Source organism: Cynocephalus volans, chromosome 2 (assembly GCF_027409185.1).
Source record: "Cynocephalus volans isolate mCynVol1 chromosome 2, mCynVol1.pri, whole genome shotgun sequence".
Lineage (NCBI taxonomy): Eukaryota > Metazoa > Chordata > Mammalia > Dermoptera > Cynocephalidae > Cynocephalus > Cynocephalus volans.
The window spans coordinates 123,079,892-123,102,959 of record NC_084461.1 but is presented as its reverse complement, the minus strand read 5'-3'; the positions used below and the strand labels follow the sequence as shown (position 1 = coordinate 123,102,959).

General features: G+C 43.6%; 1 protein-coding gene across 1 annotated transcript in view; it reads right to left on the bottom strand.

Annotated features, from left to right (window-relative positions):
* Positions 1 to 13,099: 13,099 nt before the first annotated feature.
* UBE2D2 (ubiquitin conjugating enzyme E2 D2) overlaps positions 13,100 to 23,068 on the bottom strand; it is a 40,956-nt gene continuing 30,987 nt past the window's right edge. Inside the window, exons 3-7 of the mRNA XM_063085410.1 lie at positions 20,826 to 20,857; positions 20,669 to 20,746; positions 20,478 to 20,583; positions 15,769 to 15,862; positions 13,100 to 14,039 (exon numbers count right to left, since the gene is read on the bottom strand). Of these exons, the coding sequence (XP_062941480.1) occupies positions 13,994 to 14,039; positions 15,769 to 15,862; positions 20,478 to 20,583; positions 20,669 to 20,746; positions 20,826 to 20,857 (356 nt within the window). The 3' untranslated portion in view covers positions 13,100 to 13,993. The remainder of the gene's footprint in view (positions 14,040 to 15,768; positions 15,863 to 20,477; positions 20,584 to 20,668; positions 20,747 to 20,825; positions 20,858 to 23,068) is intronic.

Sequence of the window (23,068 nt, the reverse complement as noted above, 5' to 3'; positions counted from 1 at the left end):
CTTGAGCCAGTTTAGTGCTCTTAAGCTGAACCCTTGAAGGGGTTCAGCCCATCCCCTTCTCAGATTCCTGAGCTACAGGTGAGGAGACACCCTAAAGGTAGAATGGACTGGAAAATCCCTACCCCCAATGTAATACTGTCAGGGGGTACTCTGATATGGGGGCAGGTAGGGGGAGTATATGCAGGCAGGAGAGAGTCAATGTTCTGCCACCTCTCTGAGCAGCACTCCCCTAGGTCACTAGGGAACCCCCCCACCCCACGCCAGGTGCTACCACAGGGCAGGCTTTGCTGCTACCCCCACTCCCAGGAAGAACTCTCCAGACAGGCTAATGAGAGAGGATTGATAGTGCTACCACCCTTTTCACTAGGGAGGCATCTCAGAAGCCAAGGAGACAAGGAAAAAACAACATCAACTTTTAATCGAGATTGCAGATTCAGAAAAAATTCATAAGTGAAATGATTCCCCAAGGAAATATAAAAAGTTACTTACGGAATGGCTAAATTGGGCATGCTTCAATCAGGGGCTGTTGAGAAATCATTAAGACATACAGGATGATTTTTCAGATATATGTGACCTCTGTCAGGAAGGCTGGCCATTGCTTCAGCAAGAGAGAGGGGATCTGGCCCTGAGCTGGCTTGGTCTCCTGTGTCACCCACTTCCCCCTAGCCTAACCCAGCCCTGCCCAGAGGCTGCCACTGTCCCCAGGGACCCAGAGACTCTAGCAAGAGAGAGTGGAGCAGGAGGGACTATGGTTAGATAGAACTTTTTATTGGCAGTAACTCTTCCCCCTTTCTAATAACATAATGGGAAGTGGCAGGACTAACAACTACATACTTCCTTGAAAAACTAAAGAAAGGACCCCCTTTTCATATTCCCTGACCCCCATCCCTATTCCTTGGGTTGGCCTGAGGAAATAGGCACTCTACTAGGACACAGAATTACCAGAAAGAACTCTCAAACCTGTTCCTGATGTCTTAGCCTGGGGCAGAACAGGGTGGGAGATGGGGGAGTAGGGAAATGGGGGGCACCAGATCATTCTCTTCAGGGAACACTGGTGGGAATGAACCACCAAGGGGAAAGTTCTAGGATGGTCACTAGCTTTTGAGGACATTCTCTCCTCCCCACTGCAGCCACCTTCATTCTCTCAGGTAGAAGGCTTAGCTGAGGTCTAACCCCCCTCTCTTGCTGCAGCCCATAGAGGTCTTTCTGCCCCTTGCTTTCCTCATGCCTAGGACTTTCAGGGTGAGATTGGGACACCGATGAAATATGAGGGACAGGGTCACTGCTGCATCCTGATCCCCCTCCCCCTCCATGCACTCCTGGAGTAAGGCCTTAACCATTTCCATGCACTGTCCAGGGCCTGGTCCCCAATTGGTATTAAATAAATGTTTACTGGAGAGAAGGTTATCAGGATGTGGCTGGAGCAAGACTGTCCCATGTCGGCGGTGGAGCATGGGAAGAAGGGCGATAAGCCAGGGCCTGGTCAGGGGGCTACAGTGGCGGTACCTGTACCCCTTTCCTTAAGCCCATCTCTGGGTAGCCCCCTCCTCCACCACCAAATCTTCCAGGAAAGCAAGAAACCCGAGCTGGTGGTGGTGGCCATGCTGCCTTGTGGGTGACCTGAACCTGATCCTGGCCAAGGCGCTATTTTAAACCCCAGCCCCTAGCTGCCACCGTAGACTGCCAGGCCCATATCTGATTACAAAGCCACTGCCCACCTCCCAGCCATTCCCTCCTCCCCACCCAGCTGGTGCTGGGTTCCATGTGTGTTGAGTCAGTTTGTCACTGGGGGCCAATGCCCCTTTCTATCCTCCCAGCTTTGTCCACTTAGGCACTCTCATTCTTCCACCAACACAGGAACCTGTTGACCTATATTCTGACTGAGATTTTCCCCAGGGATGAGAGTTCTCTTCCCAGAAATGAGGGCACACCCTGACCAGAGAGCATGAAATATTGGGCTCTGCTTCTGCTGGAGCCAGAACATGCAGGCCAGTGCAGGGTTGATGCTATAGGAAGAAAGGAAGTAGGTTAGACAGACATAGGGACTTCCCAGCAGGGAGATTGTGCACTAGAGAGCTTTCCCTCCCCTGCCTGCCTGCCTGGGCAGGGAGAGGAAGAAAATGACCAGAGGGAGCCCCTTCCCCAATCCTTTCTTTCAGGAGCTGTGGGTTGGGGGACTCAGCACCCTTTAGCCAACCCACAGTGCCTTCTTCCCTTCCACCATCCTAGAGGGGGCAGTCCTAGCTCAGTGCTCAGGTGGCCCAGCTGTCAGCTGGCTGGGACTGCTGGACCTGTGTCCACAATCCTACTCCCAGCAGTAGCCCTCCACTGGCTCCTGAGACCTGCCAGCCCCACCCCCAGCCCAGCACCAACCTAGAGGGAGGCAGCAGAAACATTGCCAGGGCACCAAGGAAAGGGAGGAGGCTGATCATCCATCCTGGCTGGTCCCCATGACCATGCCCATTCCCCCACCCCCATGACTCGTAGCCTCAGCAGTAAAGTGTTGGCACCAAGCCTGGTGCAGCTGAGCAGTGACGCCAACAGCCTTGCCATCTCAGGCAAGCATGGTTTGCTCCAACCTGGCAGTTGGGGCTATGGGGGGGCATCTCCCACCCTTCTGGACATGAGACAGCTGGGGACAGGGCTCTTTTGGAAGGTCCTTCTCCCACACTATTGCAGACATCTTTGACATCCCCACAAGGTCCTGGTTACCCCTCCATGGGGCTGGTCCTGAGTTTAGACCAGTGGTTCTGAACTAGAGAACCTCCATGGGGACATCTTGCAATGTCTGGGGACAAACTGGAGACCAGGGATATTGTTAAACATCTTACAATGCACAGGACAAAGAATTAAATGGCTCCAAAATGTCAATAGTGCTGAGGTTGAGAAACCCTGGGTTAAACTCTGAGAGAAACTTCCGTGACTAATCTGGGAGCCTGGAAGGGGGCAGGAGGCATTCTCCATCCCCCATCACCACACATACAGGGGTCAATGCTAATCATCTCCCACCCCCACAGGTAGAGAAGGCCTGTCTGCCACTCTGGCTTCAAAGGCCCCTTGTGGCCTTAGGAACGTGGTAAGCTGCCTACCTGCCCACCTATCTACACACCAGCCTCTGGGCATGTTAGAAAAAGTGCCCATGATGTGGAGCCTGGCAAAGCCTTCACCTGCCCAGGAGAGGAACTCACACTTCCCACCTCCAGGCAAACTCTACAGAACCCTCCCCCGCATGAGGATTCTGGGTCTATGGAAAAGGGTAAGGGCTGCTCTGCCCCTCCAGGCCCATTCCCAAAGGGCTGACACAGTCTGTGGGCTAGTTGCAAGCTTGTCTTCCTCCTCCTCATCTCTCCACCCCCTCCCATTTCTATTTAGGAGGCAGCCATGGTGGCTCAGCTCCTGTCTCTGGTTTCCTAGGGAGCTCTGCTGAAGCAGCCCAGCCTCCGTGGGTCCATCTGTCAGGGAGGCTGTTCCGCCCCATCGATTGCTGTTCCCAGGGGGCTGTGCTGTGAGGGACCCAATGTGGCCGCCAGATAGGAGGAACCACATGGAAAGGGGGGAGGGGGCAGCGTGGCAGCAGGCAGAGCCAAGAGGGGCTCACACCGCAGTGAGAAGGCACAAAACTAGATAGGCATGAGAAACGCAGAAGGCAAGATGCAGTGAGGCAGGAGGCTAGCTGGAATGACCTCTGAAACCAGCTGGCACCCTCAGGACTGTTTTGCTTTGGGATACACTAAAGTTGCCACTTGTAAAGACGACAACAATAATAATAGCTGACATTTATTGAACAGGAACAGTGTCCTGGCGCTAGGGTGGGGCTCTGCACACCTCTGTTTTCACTAGAGGATCACACCCACTTAAAGCAGGTGCTGTTATTCTCCTCTAACAGGAGGCAGAGGCTCAGAGAGGTTGTAGTATTTGTCTGTAGCCACAGAGAGGCAGGTCATCCTGGCCTGTGGCTGTGCTCCAGCCCCAGACCGACAGAGCCAGGCACAAGGGGGAGGAGGAGGAGGCAGTCTCGTCGGCCCGAGGCCCTGCCCGCCCTCCCTGCGGAGCCGCCTCCTCCCCTGGGCTGCGTGACATCTGCCCCGCTTCCCGGTCCCAGACAGCTGCCCAGAGCCACGTCAGCACTTCCACCGGGGAGTCTGGAAACTGGCTCCGGCCCCTGCGCGAGGGGGGACGAGGGGGACTGCGGGTTCCCGACCGATGGCTCTCAGAAAGGGTGACCCACTCAGCAGGCAATAGGTCGGCATGACCTTGGGACGGGCTTCCATGAACCTGTTTCCCTGCTCGTGTGTGTGTGTGGGGGGGGGGGGGAACCTCTGGGGAGGTGTTCAGAAAAGGCAGGAGCATCCCGGGTGGGCAAGGAGCAAAATATTCCCATGCAGCCACAGTCCCGGGGCACCCGGGGCAGCGCGCGATCCCAACCGTCCACTCGGGGCCAAGTGGTCATTTGGCTGGGCTGACGCGTGTTGGGGGAAGGACGAGGAGGTGTCTGTGACGGGCTCAGCCCCGCACACAGGCGGCTGGGGCCAGATAACCGGCGCCTCCCGGAAAATCATTAGCATCTGTTTGGGCCTCAGCAAAGTTGGCCCGCCAGCACCTCCGCCAGCCGGAAACGGCCCCCCATGCCCCCACCCAGGCGCACTGCCGCACCCGACTGAGTGCCCAAACTCGTGTGGCAACTACATCCCCCCCACCCGGAGAAGAGGGTCGGGGGTCCTGGGCCCAGGGGCGGGTGGACGGCGGTCGGGCCGCGCCGTCGGGGGCTTCCTTGCCCTGCGTGGGCGGTCCGGTCCCCGCTCCGGGCGATCCAGGCCGGCTCTTGGCGGCGCCCGCACTGGCAGCAGCCCAGGGAGTGTGTGGAAATGACACCGCCAGGGCGGCGGAGATCCCCCCTCCTGACATTGGCTGGAAAGTAGAGCAGCTCGTCAGGGACAATCAATGGCGATCGATCGCCGTGCGGCGCGGGCGGGCGGACGGCACGAGGGAGGGGCGGCGGGGGCCGCGGGGGCGGGGGCACCCGCAGCGGAGGTCAAACAACACACAGACCCGCAAAGGGGCAGAGTGGCACGGTGGGGTCACAGGAACATGCATTCCGTACAGGGAAACATCACTATGGACCCCCGACACCACAAAGAAGGAACACTCACCACAGAGAGTTACACGCCACATCCTAACAGTCTCCAGTATAAGCCACAACACACAGGGTCAAACATCTGGTATGCATGGATATACAATAGGGTCAGATACACAGAACAATGATACAATGATATACAGTCAGTCACACTACTATGCAACCAGTTTACCACACCAACAGGACTTCACACAACATGACCCTACACTAGACACCCACATCATCACCAGGACACAAAATGAATCATACATTCTACTAGCTGGTCTCAACCACACAACAGTAGAGAGTTAAATATTCTGCACAACAAAGTCACACAACAAAGCAAAAAAGTCACATAGTCATATTATACATCACCACCACCAAAAAGAATATGGTCAAATTGGATCTCACACTATGCAACAACACAATGGTGCTCCATATTGTCAACACAATGGGATCAAGAGCCCAAGTAATAGTATACCACAGGGTCACACACTACCACAACTGCACCCCAGTAACTAAGACATGAATACAATGTGCCCCATCCAACATGGCACAATAACACACACTGTGGCGTAGGCAAACCAGCATTAACTCCATGTTTCTGACAGGACTAAATGAACTACTGCAGGTGAGGTGCTTAGCAGAGGGCCAGGCGTATATGGTAAGCACTCAACACACAGGGGGTCTTGGGTCATTATGGAGTAAGTCATACTGTATAATGACTGTAACTATTTAGCATCACTCTCTCCAGGCTGGCCTATTCTTCTCCAGTAACCTGATTCACCCCAGCAGCAAAATTAGTTCTGCCATTACACACACATCTAGGAAACACAATCTAAGTGTCACAAACACAATTCACACAGTTTACAACGCACCCCCATAGTAGCCATGTTCTCACTTCCTCCAGTACACAGCCACACCCACTTCAGAATCCACCCGACAGGGGCAGCACAGTGTTCTCATGCCCCCGAAAGCTCTGGCCCTGGGACCTTGATGGGGTAACCACCCCAAGTCTCTCACCAGGTGCAACTCAACTAGCACATAGCTACTGATCCCATTTCCTGCATCTCTCACAAAATTGTAGAACACAAAGTACCTGCCTCCCATTGGTTACCCAGAGCCTCCCAAATAAGCCCCTTAAGGACTTTCCCTTGTCAGTCCTCTCCATTCCTCCATCTCTCCCTAGAGAAATTGAGGCATCAGTTCCGGAGTCCCTGGAAAGACTCTCTCCATTCCAAATCCAAAGCAGGAAACAGAGCTGCCCCCAGATCTCAGCAATCTCCCCCCCCCCCCACCAGTGGTACAGGGCCAAGAACACCCTTACAGGCCACTCCTGTGGTTCCAGAGCAGGGTCAGCTGGGCTGTAGCCCTCCCTCATTTCCACCAGTTCAGGCCTGGGCCCACTTGGCTTCCAGGAATCTCTTGAAGCAAGGGAGCTCCCCCTAAAGGTCCCGCCTAGAAAGACTCCCAACTTTCCCCAGTTTTACCTGGCTATGTGACCTTGGTTAATTCCCCAACCTTTCTGTGCCCAGATCCCAAGTCCTGCCCACTGATCCAAGACATGCCCTCCCACCTGCTGCCCCCAGAAGCCCTCCTTGACTAGAGATTAGTGTGGGCTTGTGACTTAGGGTGGGGACAGCAAAGATGCTTGCTGTAGGGGGTGCTACAATCACAGAATAACTCATTTCTCTCTCACCCGCTTCAGGCAGGGTTGGGAAACAGCTGGGGAAGGTCTAGCCTCCTGCAGCAACCCTCTCCAGGCAAACCCTCCCCACTCCCCATCCCCAAGCTATTATTTATTAGAAGTAGCTAGACTCCCTTATTGTTTCCCAAGAGAGGGACAGACAGACGCAGGGTAGGAACAAAAAGACTGACCAGGCGTGTCCATCCATCTGCCTAGGCATATCCATCCATTTGCCTATCAACTGTTTGTGGCACATTCTTACAGTCCTTGCCAAGGGGGCACATGAGCTATGGGCCCCCCAAGGGGGCACAGATAGTCTGCTTCAGGTCCCTGGGTATACCAGGAGCTGGTCCGGCTGAAAGAAGGGCAAACCCTCTGGCTTGTACATGAATCCAGGACAGATGTCCCACTGTCCACACCTACATCCCTGAACCCATAAGTACTCACAGCCACAATCCTTCCATTTGGCAAAGCTATTTTCCACCAAGCATTGCCTATGAGCCAGGCTGGGGGTCATGTGCCCATTTTCAAGATGAGAAAATCAAAGGACAGATAAACAAATTGCCCAAGATTATACAAACGAGAAGTCATGGGCTTGTGATTCCAACCCAGATCTGACTCCTGTTCTTCAAAGGCTACACAGCCTTAGGCTCACACCCATATGCATAAACACTAAGGAATGTTCATGCTCACCATTCTCTCACACTCTCACAAACTCCTGAACACATGTGCAGCCCCCTCCTGCACGCACTCACATACACACACACACACAGGCTGGCCTAAGCTCTCCCACGCCTGGGGCCTGTCAGCCACATTCTCCACGGCTCCCTCCCTCCAACAGGGACAGGGGCAGGCGGGGAGTCCACATTCCCAGGTTTCTGCCCTGACCCTGACCACCCCCCTCCTTCCCCACTCAGAGCACACATTCCTCCTGCTGTAGCCAGATAACCAGCCCCAGGGGGAGGCCTGGGATAGAACAAGGCATTCTGGGGGCCAGGCTGCTGGCCCTACTCTGGGCTGCCTAAGCCCTGGCTCTATTGCCTGGGTCTAGCATAGTAGGAAGTCAGGAGCTTTCCCTGCAGGTAGCCCCCCACTCCCACCCCCCAATCCGTCTAGCCAGGCTAAACCCATGGCTTCCTTTCTTATTCCAGGAACTTTCTTAGGTTCAGCACTTCCTTTGGATACAAAATCCCTTACATGGTTAGGAACCAGAATAGGACTTAGGGAGCTTCCGAGACACGCCTCTCCCCTCCCTTAAACAAAAGCCTGGGTTCTAGGTACCAACAGCCCTTAGGCAGTGTTCCCCATTGGAGGTAGTGATAGTTAATTCTCATAGCTCTGCCTGGGGTGCAGCCACTTGGTGAGCTCAGCAAATTTGGAGATATTTGTATAGCCAGATGGCCAGGACTAGAATTTCAAAGAATTTCCCCATGAAGAGGCAGCTGGCTTCCGGGTGGTGACCCTAGAGGCTCACAGCTGTTGAACTCGAAGACTGAGGAGCCTGGGGCCCCAAAACACAAGATAGATTCAAACAGACAAGAGAAGAACATTTTCCAGCCCTATCACCAGCCCCTAGCCCTGCTCCTTTCCCTAGGCCTCCATCCTCAGGAGCCATGTCCTGGTCACCCAGGGTAGACGGGTAGGCAAGTGAGACTGGGTTAGTTGGGTGAGAACATAGGGCTCACTTGCCTTTGGAAAAAGGAAACAGTGGGCATCGGAGAGCTGCCAGAAATATGGGATCCCCCTCATTACATAAAGCAATAGATCTTTGCCCCCATGTAACCTGCAGCCAGGTGGGCAAAGGCCCTCCTGGCCTGGACCCTACTTAGCCTGTTCACACACAAGGATATGGCTATAATAGCAATGGGGAAAAGAGAGGGGAGCTGGTAGCGTGACACTTCTGGTAGGCCTTGGGCTAAAATACTCGTCATTAACCGTTCCCTCACTATAAGTAAGGCTCTCTGAGAATCTGACTGAACTAGGCTGGTTCTGGACACACTATGAACAAAGCCAAGCCCAAAAGTGGCCTCCCCACCCAACAAAAGCCCCTCTCAGGTTCTGTCCATGTAGATTCACTGACCACACACCTCAAGGTTGTTACAGCTGTGGGTCATCACTGCCCTCTGCTGGCCACTTAGGCACTAGCATCCATTCGGACACCAAGGCCATCATCTCACTCCCCACCCAGGCATGTACTTCAGTCACTCCTCCATCTGTGGGCACTGAAACATAACCCTATCCAGCTGCCACTTGAGTCAGAGGGCTGATGGGGGGCAGGATGAGCAAGGTCCAACCCAGGAACACAAAGTGTCAGTGAAGAAATCACAAATTCTGCCGAAAATACAAACTTAAACTTCAAAAGGAAGTGCCCTTTCTATGCAGTTTAGTTAAACCCACTCTCATGGAAACAGTACCTGCCCTATAACTTGTTACAATGTACCAGAACCTCCTCCCACATTTTCTCTTATGCCCTGGCCTTGTTTCCTCCAAAGGAGGGCTGAGCTATCCTTCCAAAAAGCTTAACATCTCTGACAGGTCTGGGAAAGCCTTGGTTCCTTTTGTTCCTTCTATCACTCTGCAGCTGATGATTGGAAGCCCTGGCCCTGAAACAAGGCCAACTCTCCTCAACTTTTGTGCAACATCCTAGAGGAAACCACATCTTCAAAGGTGGGAATGATACCGGCTGAAGGGGAGGGGAAACTGCCCAGAAGCACCAAACCGGTACTGCCCCTTAATTAAGCTGGGAAAAGCTCTAGACACCCCTGCTGCCAGGTAAGTAGCCTAGCTTTTGCCAACTACTTCAAACAGAACATTTCTCTCTTACCCCTGAGAGGGTGCTAACCTCTGGAGCCCACATGTCAAGTTATATTTGTGGGCTGTTTCTAGGAACCTCCAGGTCAGGGGATCCAGGAAGGAATCTGAGCTTCCAAAGGTACCTCATTTTCTAAAGAGGACTTCAAACCCAAGAAAAGCTGGCAATTTGGAGAGCAGCTGGTCTTGAGGTCAACAAAATTAAACCCTCCCCACTCACTCTTTTTTCTACAGGCCCTACAACTTAGGGCAGGGGAATATCTCTTGAAATCCAAGATTTTTATGTACTTAGGAAGAAGTTCAGATAGGAGAATCTTCAGAACAAGTAGCTTAGGGCAAGAAGAGGTGTGCCTGGGAAAACGGCAGTTGTCACCCCTCATATCCTTAGAAGAAGTTTGAAAAAGACTACAGTACATTCACCAAGGCTGCTGTTGCTCTTCCCTGTACGGCAGTCACAGGAGGCCTGGCCTGGGCACTCAGTGGCTTCTTTCATACCTTTTGCTTTCAGAATACAGTGTAAGGCAGTCAGATGCTTTAGCCCTGGAAAAGGCCATTCTACCAATAACAATTTTATATAGGTTAAAAACAAACAAAAATTCAAATTAGGCTGTTGTCTTAGCACTACAGTATTCACGTAGTTTTACAATTTCAAGATGAAAAGTGACCATTTGTCACAAAAATGTCTGACTCTGCCTCAACCAGCCCAGGAGCAGTTATTGAGAAAGTGCAAAGCTGGCTGGTAATTTTATTATACATTCAGCCACTGAGGACAAAGGCCTTCAAGGTTTTAGTCTCAACCTTTGAGCTTTCCCACTTATATTAACAAAGGTAAAATATGGCAACAATGAGCCCACTGTTTTATGAATATTAACCCAGACAATGTGATCCCCCTGGCCAGTTTTCCTATTTCTAAGACCATCCCAGGAACTGATCTGGAAATATTCAGAGGAGCCTGAATACCAACCACTATACCAGCCTTGGCTAGTAAGGTTACAGTGCCAGAGAAAGGCTTTTAAAGAAGCTTTTTGTAGGGTACAGAGAATGTAGAGCAAGTTAGTTTTCATCTATGTGCATGCACAACATAAGGGAAAATTAAAGAGACCAGGTTCCAGGAGTACCACAAAGGAATTGTTTTCTACTCTTGGATATATATGAGTGTATATTCCCAATAATTTGCCATCTTCAGTTATTTTCACATTAAAAATCTGCTTTCTGGGATGGCCAGTTGCTCAGTTGGTTACAGTGTGGTGCTGATAATATCAAGATCCAGAGTTTGATCCCTATACTGGTCAGCTGCTCCCCCCCACCCCTCCACCACCCCAATCTACTTTCTCCTGTATAACATCACACCCACCAAAATAATGCATCACTTGAAATAAAAAGTGTTTCACAAAGGGAGAAAGAGGAATCAAAAGAGATGGGTCCTTAATACTAGTGACAATTTTATTTAGGGGTAATAAAAATACTTATTCCTGATTTAAAATATGTGTTCATAATTCAGAAGACCCAGGAATGGAAGAAAGTTCTATTAAAACCTCACGACTAGGTGTTAAGGGGGTGCCATACAGCATACTGAGACAAAGCCAGAGTTTCACCTTAATTGCACACCAGGGACAGTTTATAGGCATACCAACTGTAATTTAGAAACAATCCATTTCTCCTGACAACCTACCTAGGGCTCAAAATAACTTGCTGAGGCCAAGAGGAGTAACTCAGAAAGTGGAATATTGTAGCAGTTGAAAGTGGAAAATGAATGCCTCTATTGCAAGGTCAGTGCACAAAAAGGGTCCCTCTCTCTGACCACCACCTTTTGCTCTTCTCTACAGACGTTCCTTTCCCTGCCCCGACCCGTCAGCCCTTCTTCCCAGCCTTTCTACTAGCCAAAGTCAAGAAACTGGCAGGACAATGCTACCTTTAACCACTTACTAATAACAGAGCATGCAAGTATCTGAAATCATTTAGTTTTACTGAAAGAGACCACTCCAACTATTACTTGACAAAGTACTCCAAGCTATTAAGAAGCAAACAAAAGGAAATCTATGCACTTGACATTTCTTCATAACCACCACCTCACCAAGATAATCAAGGTTGCTGCATACTAGCTTTTACGTATGACAAAGCCAGAGAAATTCCTGTTAGAACAATGTAATTCCAGGTGAGAACCACCCTGAGTGACACTTTTTTCATAATGGGAAGAGTGGCTTCCCTCACTGAGCCTTCATTCTGGCCAAGGCACATATATAGACTGAACCAAACATGCTCTATACTTAAACAGGGAAGATCAAACTGCTTTCAAGGGCCTAATATTATTTGTGACCATCCAAACCCTTTCATTTGGCACCAGCACACCAGGATGATGGCTTTTATTCACCATTTAACAAATACTTAAGAGCACTAGTGAAAATATCCACATTATTACCTAATAAATGGTAATAAGCTGGCTGCTCTCTAAGATGAGAGACAAAGACTGGGACTTCAGGATCTGTGCAACTGACCCATAGTCAATAACAGTTAATAGCAAGCCAAAAACTGATGAATTCCCACCTGCCCATGGTACTGAGAAAACAGGGTGATTTTAGGTTGGAGCTCAATTCTAACTCCTTTCCCCACAACTGTTAACAGTCAAGACTTTTCTGCTTACAAGTAGCCACCAGCTAAAATGCAGAACTTGAAGAGGTTTTACGTCTTATCACACATAAGTTCCGGGATGGAGGAGCAGTGACATTGAGAGATGAGACAAGGTGAACAAGTTTAAAACCAAAAGCAGTGGACATTTATTCCTCAATTTTTGTGCAAGAGTGTAAAGATGCATTTGAAAGAAACTGATGGCTAGAGAGCATCAGCTGTGGCCTTCAGGCTTGGCTGATTTACAATTAGATTAGGAAAAGAAAGGGAAAAAAGGTAACTTGCCTAGTTCACATGAATGTTTCTGGCAAACACAGTTGTTTACAAGTTTCAAACTACGTATTACTAGAGTCAAGGGAAGACTTCAAAAAGCCATATACAGTACAATTTAAAATTGAATGAACATCCTGCAAATGTTAGTGCAAAGTAATTATGTAGACTCTCCAAGATTGTGTTCATGTTTCCCAAGTTTGTTCAATGTTGCTCTTTTGTAATTACAATCATAGAGGCTTAACTTCCTAAATATTAATGCCTTTGTGTTTTATGTCCTACATACCAAGGGAATGTCACAAGGTTTTGGTGAAATGCAGCTTAGTTTCATTAATAAAGCAAATTTCTTATTTAGTTTAACAGTCATGTTCCTGGAATGCTGCATGTGTAAGTTTCATGAAAAAGCAGCTTATGCCCCTATCTTGTTCAATAAAATTATTCACAAGATATCCTTTTTACTATGTAAACTGGAATCGTTTCGCAATTTTGAAATGCAACCAGTATAAATGAAAACATTTCAGAGGTGGGGGAAAATCCACCACTAATCTCAGCTAGACAAAGTTCTTAAAATCAAAAAGCCTATTCACACAAAATTATATGTAATGACTGTAGTAATCAGTTTATTACACAGATTAATCATTCTTGAACGTACAAGCTCCAGAGGAGCAATTGGGTCTTTAAATATACACAAGTATTTCCATCAAATGAATTTTCACCCTTACATCCAAACAGACCTAAGCAGTTAAAAACATAAGAAAAATAAGAGCTATTAGCTATATATTAACTGAAAAACCACACACAAACCAAAGAATATGGAAGAGAGAAAGAGGGGCTGAAAGGACGAAGGATGAAGGATGAAGGGGTGGGGAGATGTAAAAGAGTTGGGAACGAAGCCCATCACACTTTACGTAGTAATAGCTCCAATCCATTTAAATGCTGACCAGTTAAACTTAGACCTTAAAATACAGGATGTGGGTAGAGTTTAATATGGTTGGTCATAACTTTCACCTAAAATGTTAGGTCCTTCGGAATAAAATGTATACAGAAACAGCTTCATGTTCTTCACCTTTCTTTTCATAACTGTTTTGAGTGTAAATGAACTCCACTTAAAAACAATCTATGGGTCAGTGGAGCTTTTCTTACCCATCAAAGCACACACCATACCCACCACTCCTCACATCTTGCAGTTATCCAAATTTAAGTCAATAAGGAAAGCTCTTAAGTCTCACACTTAGGTTATGCCTGGAGAACTGGCTTGTCACACACACACTTTTCTGCTAGGAGGCAATGTTGGTACAGAAGTACAGTGTTTCTAGTTTGTTGTTCCAAGTATGTACAACACGCAGCACTGCTGTATCAGGTAAACATGTGCACAGGGGAAGATGAAGCGTGGGCTCATAGAAAGCAGTCAAATGGAAATCAAAAGGACTTTCTCTTTCAGAGTTCCCCTATCTTTATTTGTAGAGGTTATCCAATAATTTCTTTAATTACATCGCATACTTCTGAGTCCATTCCCGAGCTATTCTGTTGTACCTGTACACACAAAGAGGAAACTTGGCTTAACACAAATCAGTTAGTAAGCAACAGATTTCATTCATTATCGCATCTAGTAACTTGAGAGGAATAACTTACAGAACATTCGAGCAAAGCTAACTTTCTACCCCAAATTTCTAATAAGCATTTATTCAATGATAATGGGAAAGATCTGTAAAATGTGAAACAATTTCCTATAAATGCTAGAGGATTTTGATTAAATTTTGGCATTTGCTGGCCTTAATTTATACTTGATTGACCTATTTCTACAAAAGACCTTCAACTCTTGATTCATTTATTTGAGGTTCTTGAAACTACATAATCCTACATTACATAGTTCTTGAAATCATACCCTAATAGTGATGAAAATGACATAATACTTTCCTATATATCAATAAAACAACTGGTTCTGGCAGAACTTACTATTACAATTGGTTGACAAAATGAGTTTATTGCTCCAGAAGAACATTCCAGCAGTAAAATAAGCAGAGTGAAAGGTTCTATAATTCTTCTATTAGAAAAGGGATGTAAGAAAGGCTCTGCTGAATTTCACTACCACAATGATTTAGGAAATGCCTTCTGGTAAGCATCCATGTTCACAATTCTAGATATTGGACAAAACATTTCTCAATCAAAAAAAGTTATTTGTGAATAAATGCACGAATAGGAAAAAGCATGATCTAATTTTATTCTGATTGCAGCCAGAAATACATTACTATAGATACTATTTGGACCTAAAAGCAGACTGTACTAAGAACCACTATTGGTCCCCCATTCCTGGTATAACTCCACTTAAGAAAGACTGTATCTAAGGTGGCCACTTGGCTCAGCAGGTCAGTGTGCAGCCTTCTAACACCAAGGTCAAGGGTTCAAATCCCCTTACTGGCCAGCCACACACACAAAAAAACAAACCATATACCTATGACTCTCTAATCCAATAGAATTCAAGTAATTTTTGGATCCTTTATTTCTAACTTTAAAAAACTAACCTCTCCCATCTAGTTCCTCCTATAGTCTCATAAATAATACATAACACAAAAAAGGTTAGAACACTTTCAGTTACTGTCTTTTTTTATATCCTGACCATTCCAATAATTCACGGTACAATTCTAAAATATCTAAATTCTACATCAAGTTTTGTTTTTAAAAAGAAATTTGGGGCCGGCCCCGTGGCGCAGTCAGGAGAGTGCGGCACTGGGAACGCAGCAGCGCTCCGGCTGCGGGTTCAGATCCTATATAGGGATGGCCGGTGCGCTGAGTGGTGCGGCCGGTCACAAAAAAGACAAAAAATAATAATAATAATAATAAATAAATTAAATAAATAGAATTTTTTTTAAAAAAGAAAGAAATTTGAGGCTTTCCTGTCAAATGGCATTTATTTAGTTTCTTCCTTTGAAAAATCAATTCCCTTTTCCCATTAATTTACAAATATCTATGTAAGACAAATAGGCACTAGATGCAAAATGCTTTATGTCAAAAGCCAAGCATAAGACATAAAGCTGTTGGAAAATATACTATAAAAAACTTTTTCTAAACAGTAGGAGTCATATGAAACGATTAGAGATAAAATCAATACTGAGTGCAAAAATTCTTCTTACCTGCCCTCAGGAGAATATATTAAGACTTCGTTTTAAATATATGGGCCGTGTTCGACTCTTAGAAAAGAAAAATTTGAGACAAACATCTCCATCCCACCACAGACAGCTTTCTGTCTACAGGCCATACTTACTTTTCTCTATCTGTTTTGTAGATCCGAGCAATCTCAGGCACTAAAGGATCATCTGGATTGGGATCACACAACAGAGAACAGATGGACAAGAGTACTAGAATGAAAAAGCCATATAAATTAGTAGAGGATAAAAGCAAAAGGTTGAGAGAAACATGAGATGCCAATACATGACAAAATTCTAAGAATCTATTTATACTGTATAGTGCCTAACAACTTTGTTAAACTCTACCTAACTTTATATTAACAGTAATCAACAAAGATTTTAAGAAGCTTAAGCAGATTTCAGGGTCAGTCATTAAAAAATAAAAACAAAAATAAACAGCAGAAAATTAGTATTAATGGCATATTGGTCTCACAGATAAGAATATAAGCCCGTTTGTTCAAAGTTTCACAATAACTCCACGATGTAAGAAGAGTTGATATGACTGTCTCTATGCTTGAACTCCTAAGGAAGCTGGCCCAGACAGGTGAAGTGACTTGTTCAATGTCCCTGGCTAGTAATTAGAACCCAGGTCTTCCAAATCCTAGACCACAAACACTTTTCAGAGCCCATAAAGTTCAACTTTTAGGAGCTCATGTTCAGGGATAAATGGCTTTCAAAATTCCAAAGATAGCCACACTACTGAATACTCTCAGGCAAAAATAACAACCATGAAATCCAATGATCACTGTTTTCTGAATGGCAGATACCACATTCGGGTACTATGGATTTGTTTCATTTTTGTTTGAAAACAATTTAGTCTAAGTCAAGAACATAAAGGCCACTACTTGCCCCCAAATAAGGATGGCCACACACTTATTACAGAGGACACAACATACTTCCCCTAAAGTCTCAAATTCTTTCCAGTGATGATTAAGAATCTCATCTAAGTCACTTCGTCAGTGACAACCTAGGGATGTAGCAGACAAATCTCAATAGTATAATTTCCTTTGCTCAAATCTTTCATTAACTTATGTATTCCTTACTGAATGCAAAGACGGGGCCAAGGTCACAGACTACATGAAGTTCAGTAGCCGTTAACATAATGAAATAAATTCAAATCTTTCTACAATATACAAACAGAATTCGGCTATCTTATTTCTCTCTAATGTTCTGTACCAAAAAGCAATGACTCTGAGCCAGCTTTATTCCCAAAACATCAAATTCAACAGGAAAAGGATTTACCCATTTTCCTATCAAATCTATTCTGTAGAGATTAAGGGCTTCTGAGATGTGAAGAAAAAGTTGATATGCCCTTTATCATTCAGTTTGGTAACAATAAAGCTATTTCCTTGCTTTAAGAGTATATGGAAAATAAGATATATCAGGAAAGATGTTTTCTGACTTTTCCTTTCTGTTGCCCACAATTCTGGCAGATGGCATTCCCAACGCATCTTCTCTTCCCATTGTTAGGTGTCATCACCTGATGCCCTCTTTAAGCACAGAACATTCTAACAGCATTTAGAAAAGATTTCATGTATTTCCTGGAAATGACAACAGGGAGTTACAGATTTTTGAATGCTGATGAAATTACTGACTATAGGAAGAAACTTTTCTGTCCTATCAAACTGGCAAGAGTACAACTGATTCGTCACCTAAAATTGGACATTCTACTAAATTAGTGTTTGTTACAAATACCCTTTACTTATTCTTCTAATTTTTCTAATAAGGCAATCTTAAAAGGTTAAATCTTAAGGAAACAGCTTTTCTGACCTTTCCAGGAAAGAGAAGTAGGGTGGTGGTTATCTGGACCTGGTGAAAGGATTCTTAGTACACTACTTATGCTCCTTTAATTCATGGAAAATTGATTTTGGTATATAATGTACTATATCTTCTTCCTCTATAAAGAGAATAATGAACTATTTCTACAACCTGCATTGGCTCTTCATGGAAGTGACTAAACTTCTACCTATATACATTCTGCATCAGTATATACTCATTTTCATTAGTGTTATAACTCATAGTCACTTTCAATTCTAAAAACATAATCAAGTGGCTACCTGCTTCCTTTTAAGTTTTCTGTATATTTAGATCCCTAACATGTGTCTTCAAAGATAAGGGAATCTGGGGTCAAAATTATTGCCCTTGAAAACAGACTATATGTTAAAGGGATAATTAGTATCACACACAGGATTAAGGCCTTTCACAGAACTACTTGCCCATACATTCAATTTACAAAAGGGACTCATTAAAACATTAAACCTAGGTTAGTTAACAATCAAATTCAAATAAATGGCACTGGAATTATTTTATAAGATAGTTACCTATCCAGATAGAGAGAATTTGACAAGTCTAATAAACCACACTTAGGGTTTACTATAGCTAAAAAAAAAAAAAAAAAAAAAATTCAACACTAGACACAAGTAGGGGGGATAAAAAGAGATATGGCAACAATTCCAGCTATCTAGCCTGCGCCCCCACCCCCACCACAAAGTTCCACATCTCTTGGTCCTACTACTAGATTTACATCTCTACTGCTGTTTGGTGAAAGAAGAGCAACCAACAGGACCTTCAGCAAGCCAGGCAACAACAAGAACAGGTATATGAACATGTTCTCAAGTGGCCCTTGAATTGCAAGGAGGCCTACAAAAAGAAAAGGGGCCAGTATTTCATTTAAAACTTTAAAAAATGTAGTTCTCTGGTTTTTTATTTTTCCTAGGACTCCAGAAATTTTAATTTAATGCCCCAGAGTTTTTCTTCCCTTTAAAACATTAACTTGTAAGTATACAAGTCTTAACATTCAAATTTTAATATGACAAAAACCCAACGCTTTTGACAACTGTGCCTTTATCCCAGTCATTGGAGAGCTTACAAAGAACAGTTACCTGCATTTTTGCTTTTTAATCTTCATAATAACAATGAAATAGTTATTACTGTAACTATTCTACAGATGAAAAAATTGAGGAATATGGAGGCTAATTTGTCTCAAGTCTCTTTCAATAAGAGATGGAACTGAGATCTAAACATAGGCAACTGATCCAGAATCTATGTTCTTTACCACGAAACTATGTTGCCTCCTGTCTAAATATATACATTAAAAAAATGATTATAGGTAGATAGGAAAATATTTTTCATACATCAAATTTCACCACCCAAGTACCCAAACTAACATTGTTTATCTATTTCTAGCTATTTCACATACTTTTCTATATAACTCACATTACAATGCATACAATTTTTTTCTTTTCTGCCTTTTCAAACATAGTTTTTTCCCATTTTTCATGGTATTATTAAGGATCAATGCTCTTTTATGGGGTTTATTTATTTATTTATTTTTTGGCAGCTGGCTAGTATGAGGATCTGAACCCTTGACCTTGCTGTTACAACACCACATTCTAATTGACTGAGCTAACCAACCAGCCCTCAATACTCTTTTAAATGCATGTGCTAAAACTGATTTATTTTTTCATCTACTGTTGGACCTGTGATTTCTAATTTTCAGAAATAAATAACACTGTTACAAATATACTTGCATACTAAATTTTTTCAGTATTTGGGATTGTTTTCTTAGGACAAGTGAATGCAACTAGAATTACTGGGGCAAAGTCCCTTAATATATACTGGCAGCTGGGACTCTACAAATCTACACCTCTACCTGTAGTATATGAGTGCTCATTTCAATATACCTCATTTGCACTTAAGTCTTCTTTTAAAAAGATATTTGTTAATTTAAAAGGAAACAAATGGGAACTTATTTTAACTTTCATTTCTTTATTCTTTGGTTCCTTTCTGTCCATTCATCTATTGAGATTTGAGGGTTTTTTCCTCCTACTGGTTTATTTATGTTCTTCATATTTGAAGCATATTAACCCATTATCATATTTGCTTTTTCTTTTAAATAACTGCTTTCATTTTTTCTTATAAAGGCACATCAGGTGAGCTGTTTTCTTTCTTCACTTTTCAGATTAGAAAGTTTAGATCTGATAAATATTCATTTTTGTTTTCTTCTATAAATTGTGGCTTGATTTTTAATCCGCCTGTGACTTCATTTGGGGAGAGAGAATACTGAGGGGTTGTACAATTTCAAATCAGCACATAACACAATATTTGTTAACTACATCATTCAGATTATTGATGTATAAAAACAATCCCTAACATACTCATGTAAAGTAATTAGGTCTTACTTAGAAGAACTACTGGATCTTCCATTACAAACTTAGCAACTAACTTTCTTTACATATTTTCAAACACACACACAGAGAACTATACCAATAATTGTTAAAATGTTCAAATAAAAATTTATCTTAAACTGATCATCTTACAGGATGAATCTGTTCCTAATAGAAACCTAAAGACAAGAGCTGGTGAAACCTTTAACAGACTGAAAATGTATTTGTTCATCAAGAACCTAATATCTATGTTTATAGCACAAGCATTCCTTTAAAGAGCTGATATTTCCTATTCTAGAACACTAATCCTTTCCATGCATGAATCTCAAGGTTGGAAGAGAAATTAATTGTCATTACATTATGTTCTAAAAAGAATTCATACCAAGTGCCCAACTTCCAAACTGTGCTTGAGTAGCACAACTGACAGACTAGTCACCACATGAAGGGATACCTATGCTTGAAAATCCAACTCTGCAGTTGTCTCCAGATTTATTTCAGAATAGGGGGATTCTGCTACCTCCTCTTAAAAAGAACATCAGTAATCTTTTCAGACATAGATAACCTTAAAAAGACAAAAAACACAGTTGCTTTATCTTGGTATCAAATACACATTCCATTACCTTTTGAAATAGTTAGTGCTGGAGACCACTGTGACCGTAAAATGTCAAGACAAATGCTGCCATTACTGTTAATATTTGGATGATAAATTCTTGTTGTAAATGCAACCTACAGAAAAAAGGAAAACTTTTTGTAAATTGGTTTTTTAATATCATAGAAAGCACACTGAAAACAATTGCCACATCCCAATTACCTTAGGTGGTTTGAAGGGATAATCTGTTGGAAAATGAATTGTCAAGAAAAATACTCCACCCTGATAGGGACTGTCATTCTGTTGATGACAAGAAAAGTGAGATTAAAATGAATAAATTACATAAACTATTTATTCTGAAATTAATCTGAATACTTACTGGCCCCATTATTGTAGCTTGCCAATGGAACACTGAAAAAGAACAAGAAAAAAAATCACCATGTAGCAATACTCACTTTGTATCTAAGCTACAATAAAGTATTATTCCCCATCTAATCCAAATTCATTTATGTGTAAGCAATGTAATAACGAGTATGGGCAGGATGAGGAATCTATATTAAGTGTGAGTCTGAAGAGAGAAAAACAAATGACTAGAATGGCCTAGAGCACTGATATGGTACTCAATGAAAAAGTATTTGGGCTATAAGACATCTAGAAAATTCATGTCAGGGATACAAGATTTTTGACAAGGCCCAAAGTTCTGCTTTTAAACAGATATTTCCTTATCTCAAAGGGTAAATTATTTTCTCAACACAATTACATATAATATACTCCTTTTATAATACTGGTATAGGGCAGAACTGTAAAGTCAAGGTAGATAATACTCCAATTAAGAAAGATTGGTTTTTAACAGTGAGGAAAAATTTCTAAGAACTCTCATGTGTAGATCTTTAAAACCTCTTTTGACCCTATCACCACTGTGAAATAAAGAAAAAAGAAGAAATGTCCTTCCTGACAGAAAATGCAGAAAGATCAATATTTTTGAGTAATACTGCCACCTCTTTCCACACTCCAAAAAGTTGAAGACATTCTAGTGTGTTTAAGTAAGAGTCTCATTACTGATGAGATACTATCACCACTGGCCTCTTTAATAAATAGAGAAAAATGAAAGTTCAAGAGTGATTATAAGCTTTAGGGATAATTCCATTAAGTCAAAAACTTGTTTAATATGGAAATCTCTTCAAACTGCAGGAAATGGTACTTGTTCCATTTCTAAGGTGGTGCTGCTAAGCACCACACAGAGATCAAAAGCCAGAGTTTTCACTTACAAGCAAGCAACTTAGCACTTAACATTCATACTAGGATCTGAGCAATGGATCTGAGCAAATTAAAGGAAGAAGTCACTGGGATTGTGTCTGAACAGTTCAAACCCACTAACTTGTTAGAAGGTAGAAACATGAAGACTAAGAAGCCATATGAAAATTCAGCAGGATGTCAGTCCAAGTCTTAAACCTCTTCTGACCTCCTTAATATGAAACTATCCCTATGGTTGGTTTGTCCCTTACTGGGACCTAAATCCATAAATAGCAGCCTGTTTACTATAACTTAAAGGTGAAGAATAGGTATTGCTGAGGCTCCCCTCCTTACTAGTACTTAGAAAAATTCTAAGTTAGATTACCCCTTAGTAGTACTTAGAATAATTCCTCATGCTCTCTGCCAACTAACAGTTTAATGGATTAAGCAGCTAAGGAGAAAGCAATTTTTTTTTTTTTTAAAGATGACCAGTAAGGGGATCTTAACCCTTGACTTGGTGTTGTCAGCACCACGCTCACCCAGTGAGCTAATCGGCCATCCCTATATAGGGATCCAAACCCATGGCCTTGGTGTTATCAGCACCACACTCTCCCAAGTGAGCCACGGGCCGGCCCAGGAGAAAGCGATTTTGAGCCACTAAGATTGGTCCTAGTATCCTCAATATAAGTCCTATAAAAGGCCCCTAATGTCTTGCTTAAAGAAACAAGAGTCTTACTCTGGTTTTTTTTTTTGTTTTTGTTTTTTTTTGTCTTTTTGTGACCGGTAAGGGGATTGCAACCCTTGGCTTGGTGTCGTCCGCACTGCGCTCAGCCAGTGAGCGCACCAGCCATTCCTATACAGGATCCGAACCCGCGGCGGGAGCACCGCTGCGCTCCCAAGTACTGCACTCTCCCGAGTGCACCACGGGGCCGGCCCCTCACTCTGTTTTTAATCACAAATATACTTGCAATTTGAGTAAGCAAAACATACTGATTACTAGAGTAAACAACTCCCATAACAAGGGTTAAAAACACTATTAGACAAAAGGATGACCAACCAGTCAAGGAACCTGTTTTAAGTCTTGTTCTTCCACTTAATCTTGTTATATTATTTAAATTTATGGCTATAAGTGGAAGGATATTAACTACAACTGCACTCCTGCTCAAGGTTGCAAGAATCAGATAATAAATAAGAAAGCACTTAAATAATAAAATATAGAAATATTGAGACAATTAAAAAAATAAATTTTCCATCAACTATTTAAGTACTAATACTTTCTTGCTAGTCTTTTCAAGATCAATCCTTTTCTTGCTAAAAATACTACCTGACTTAAGAAGTTACTAGGAAAATTTAAATCAGAACAAATTCTTGGCTAAAGGTCAAATACTA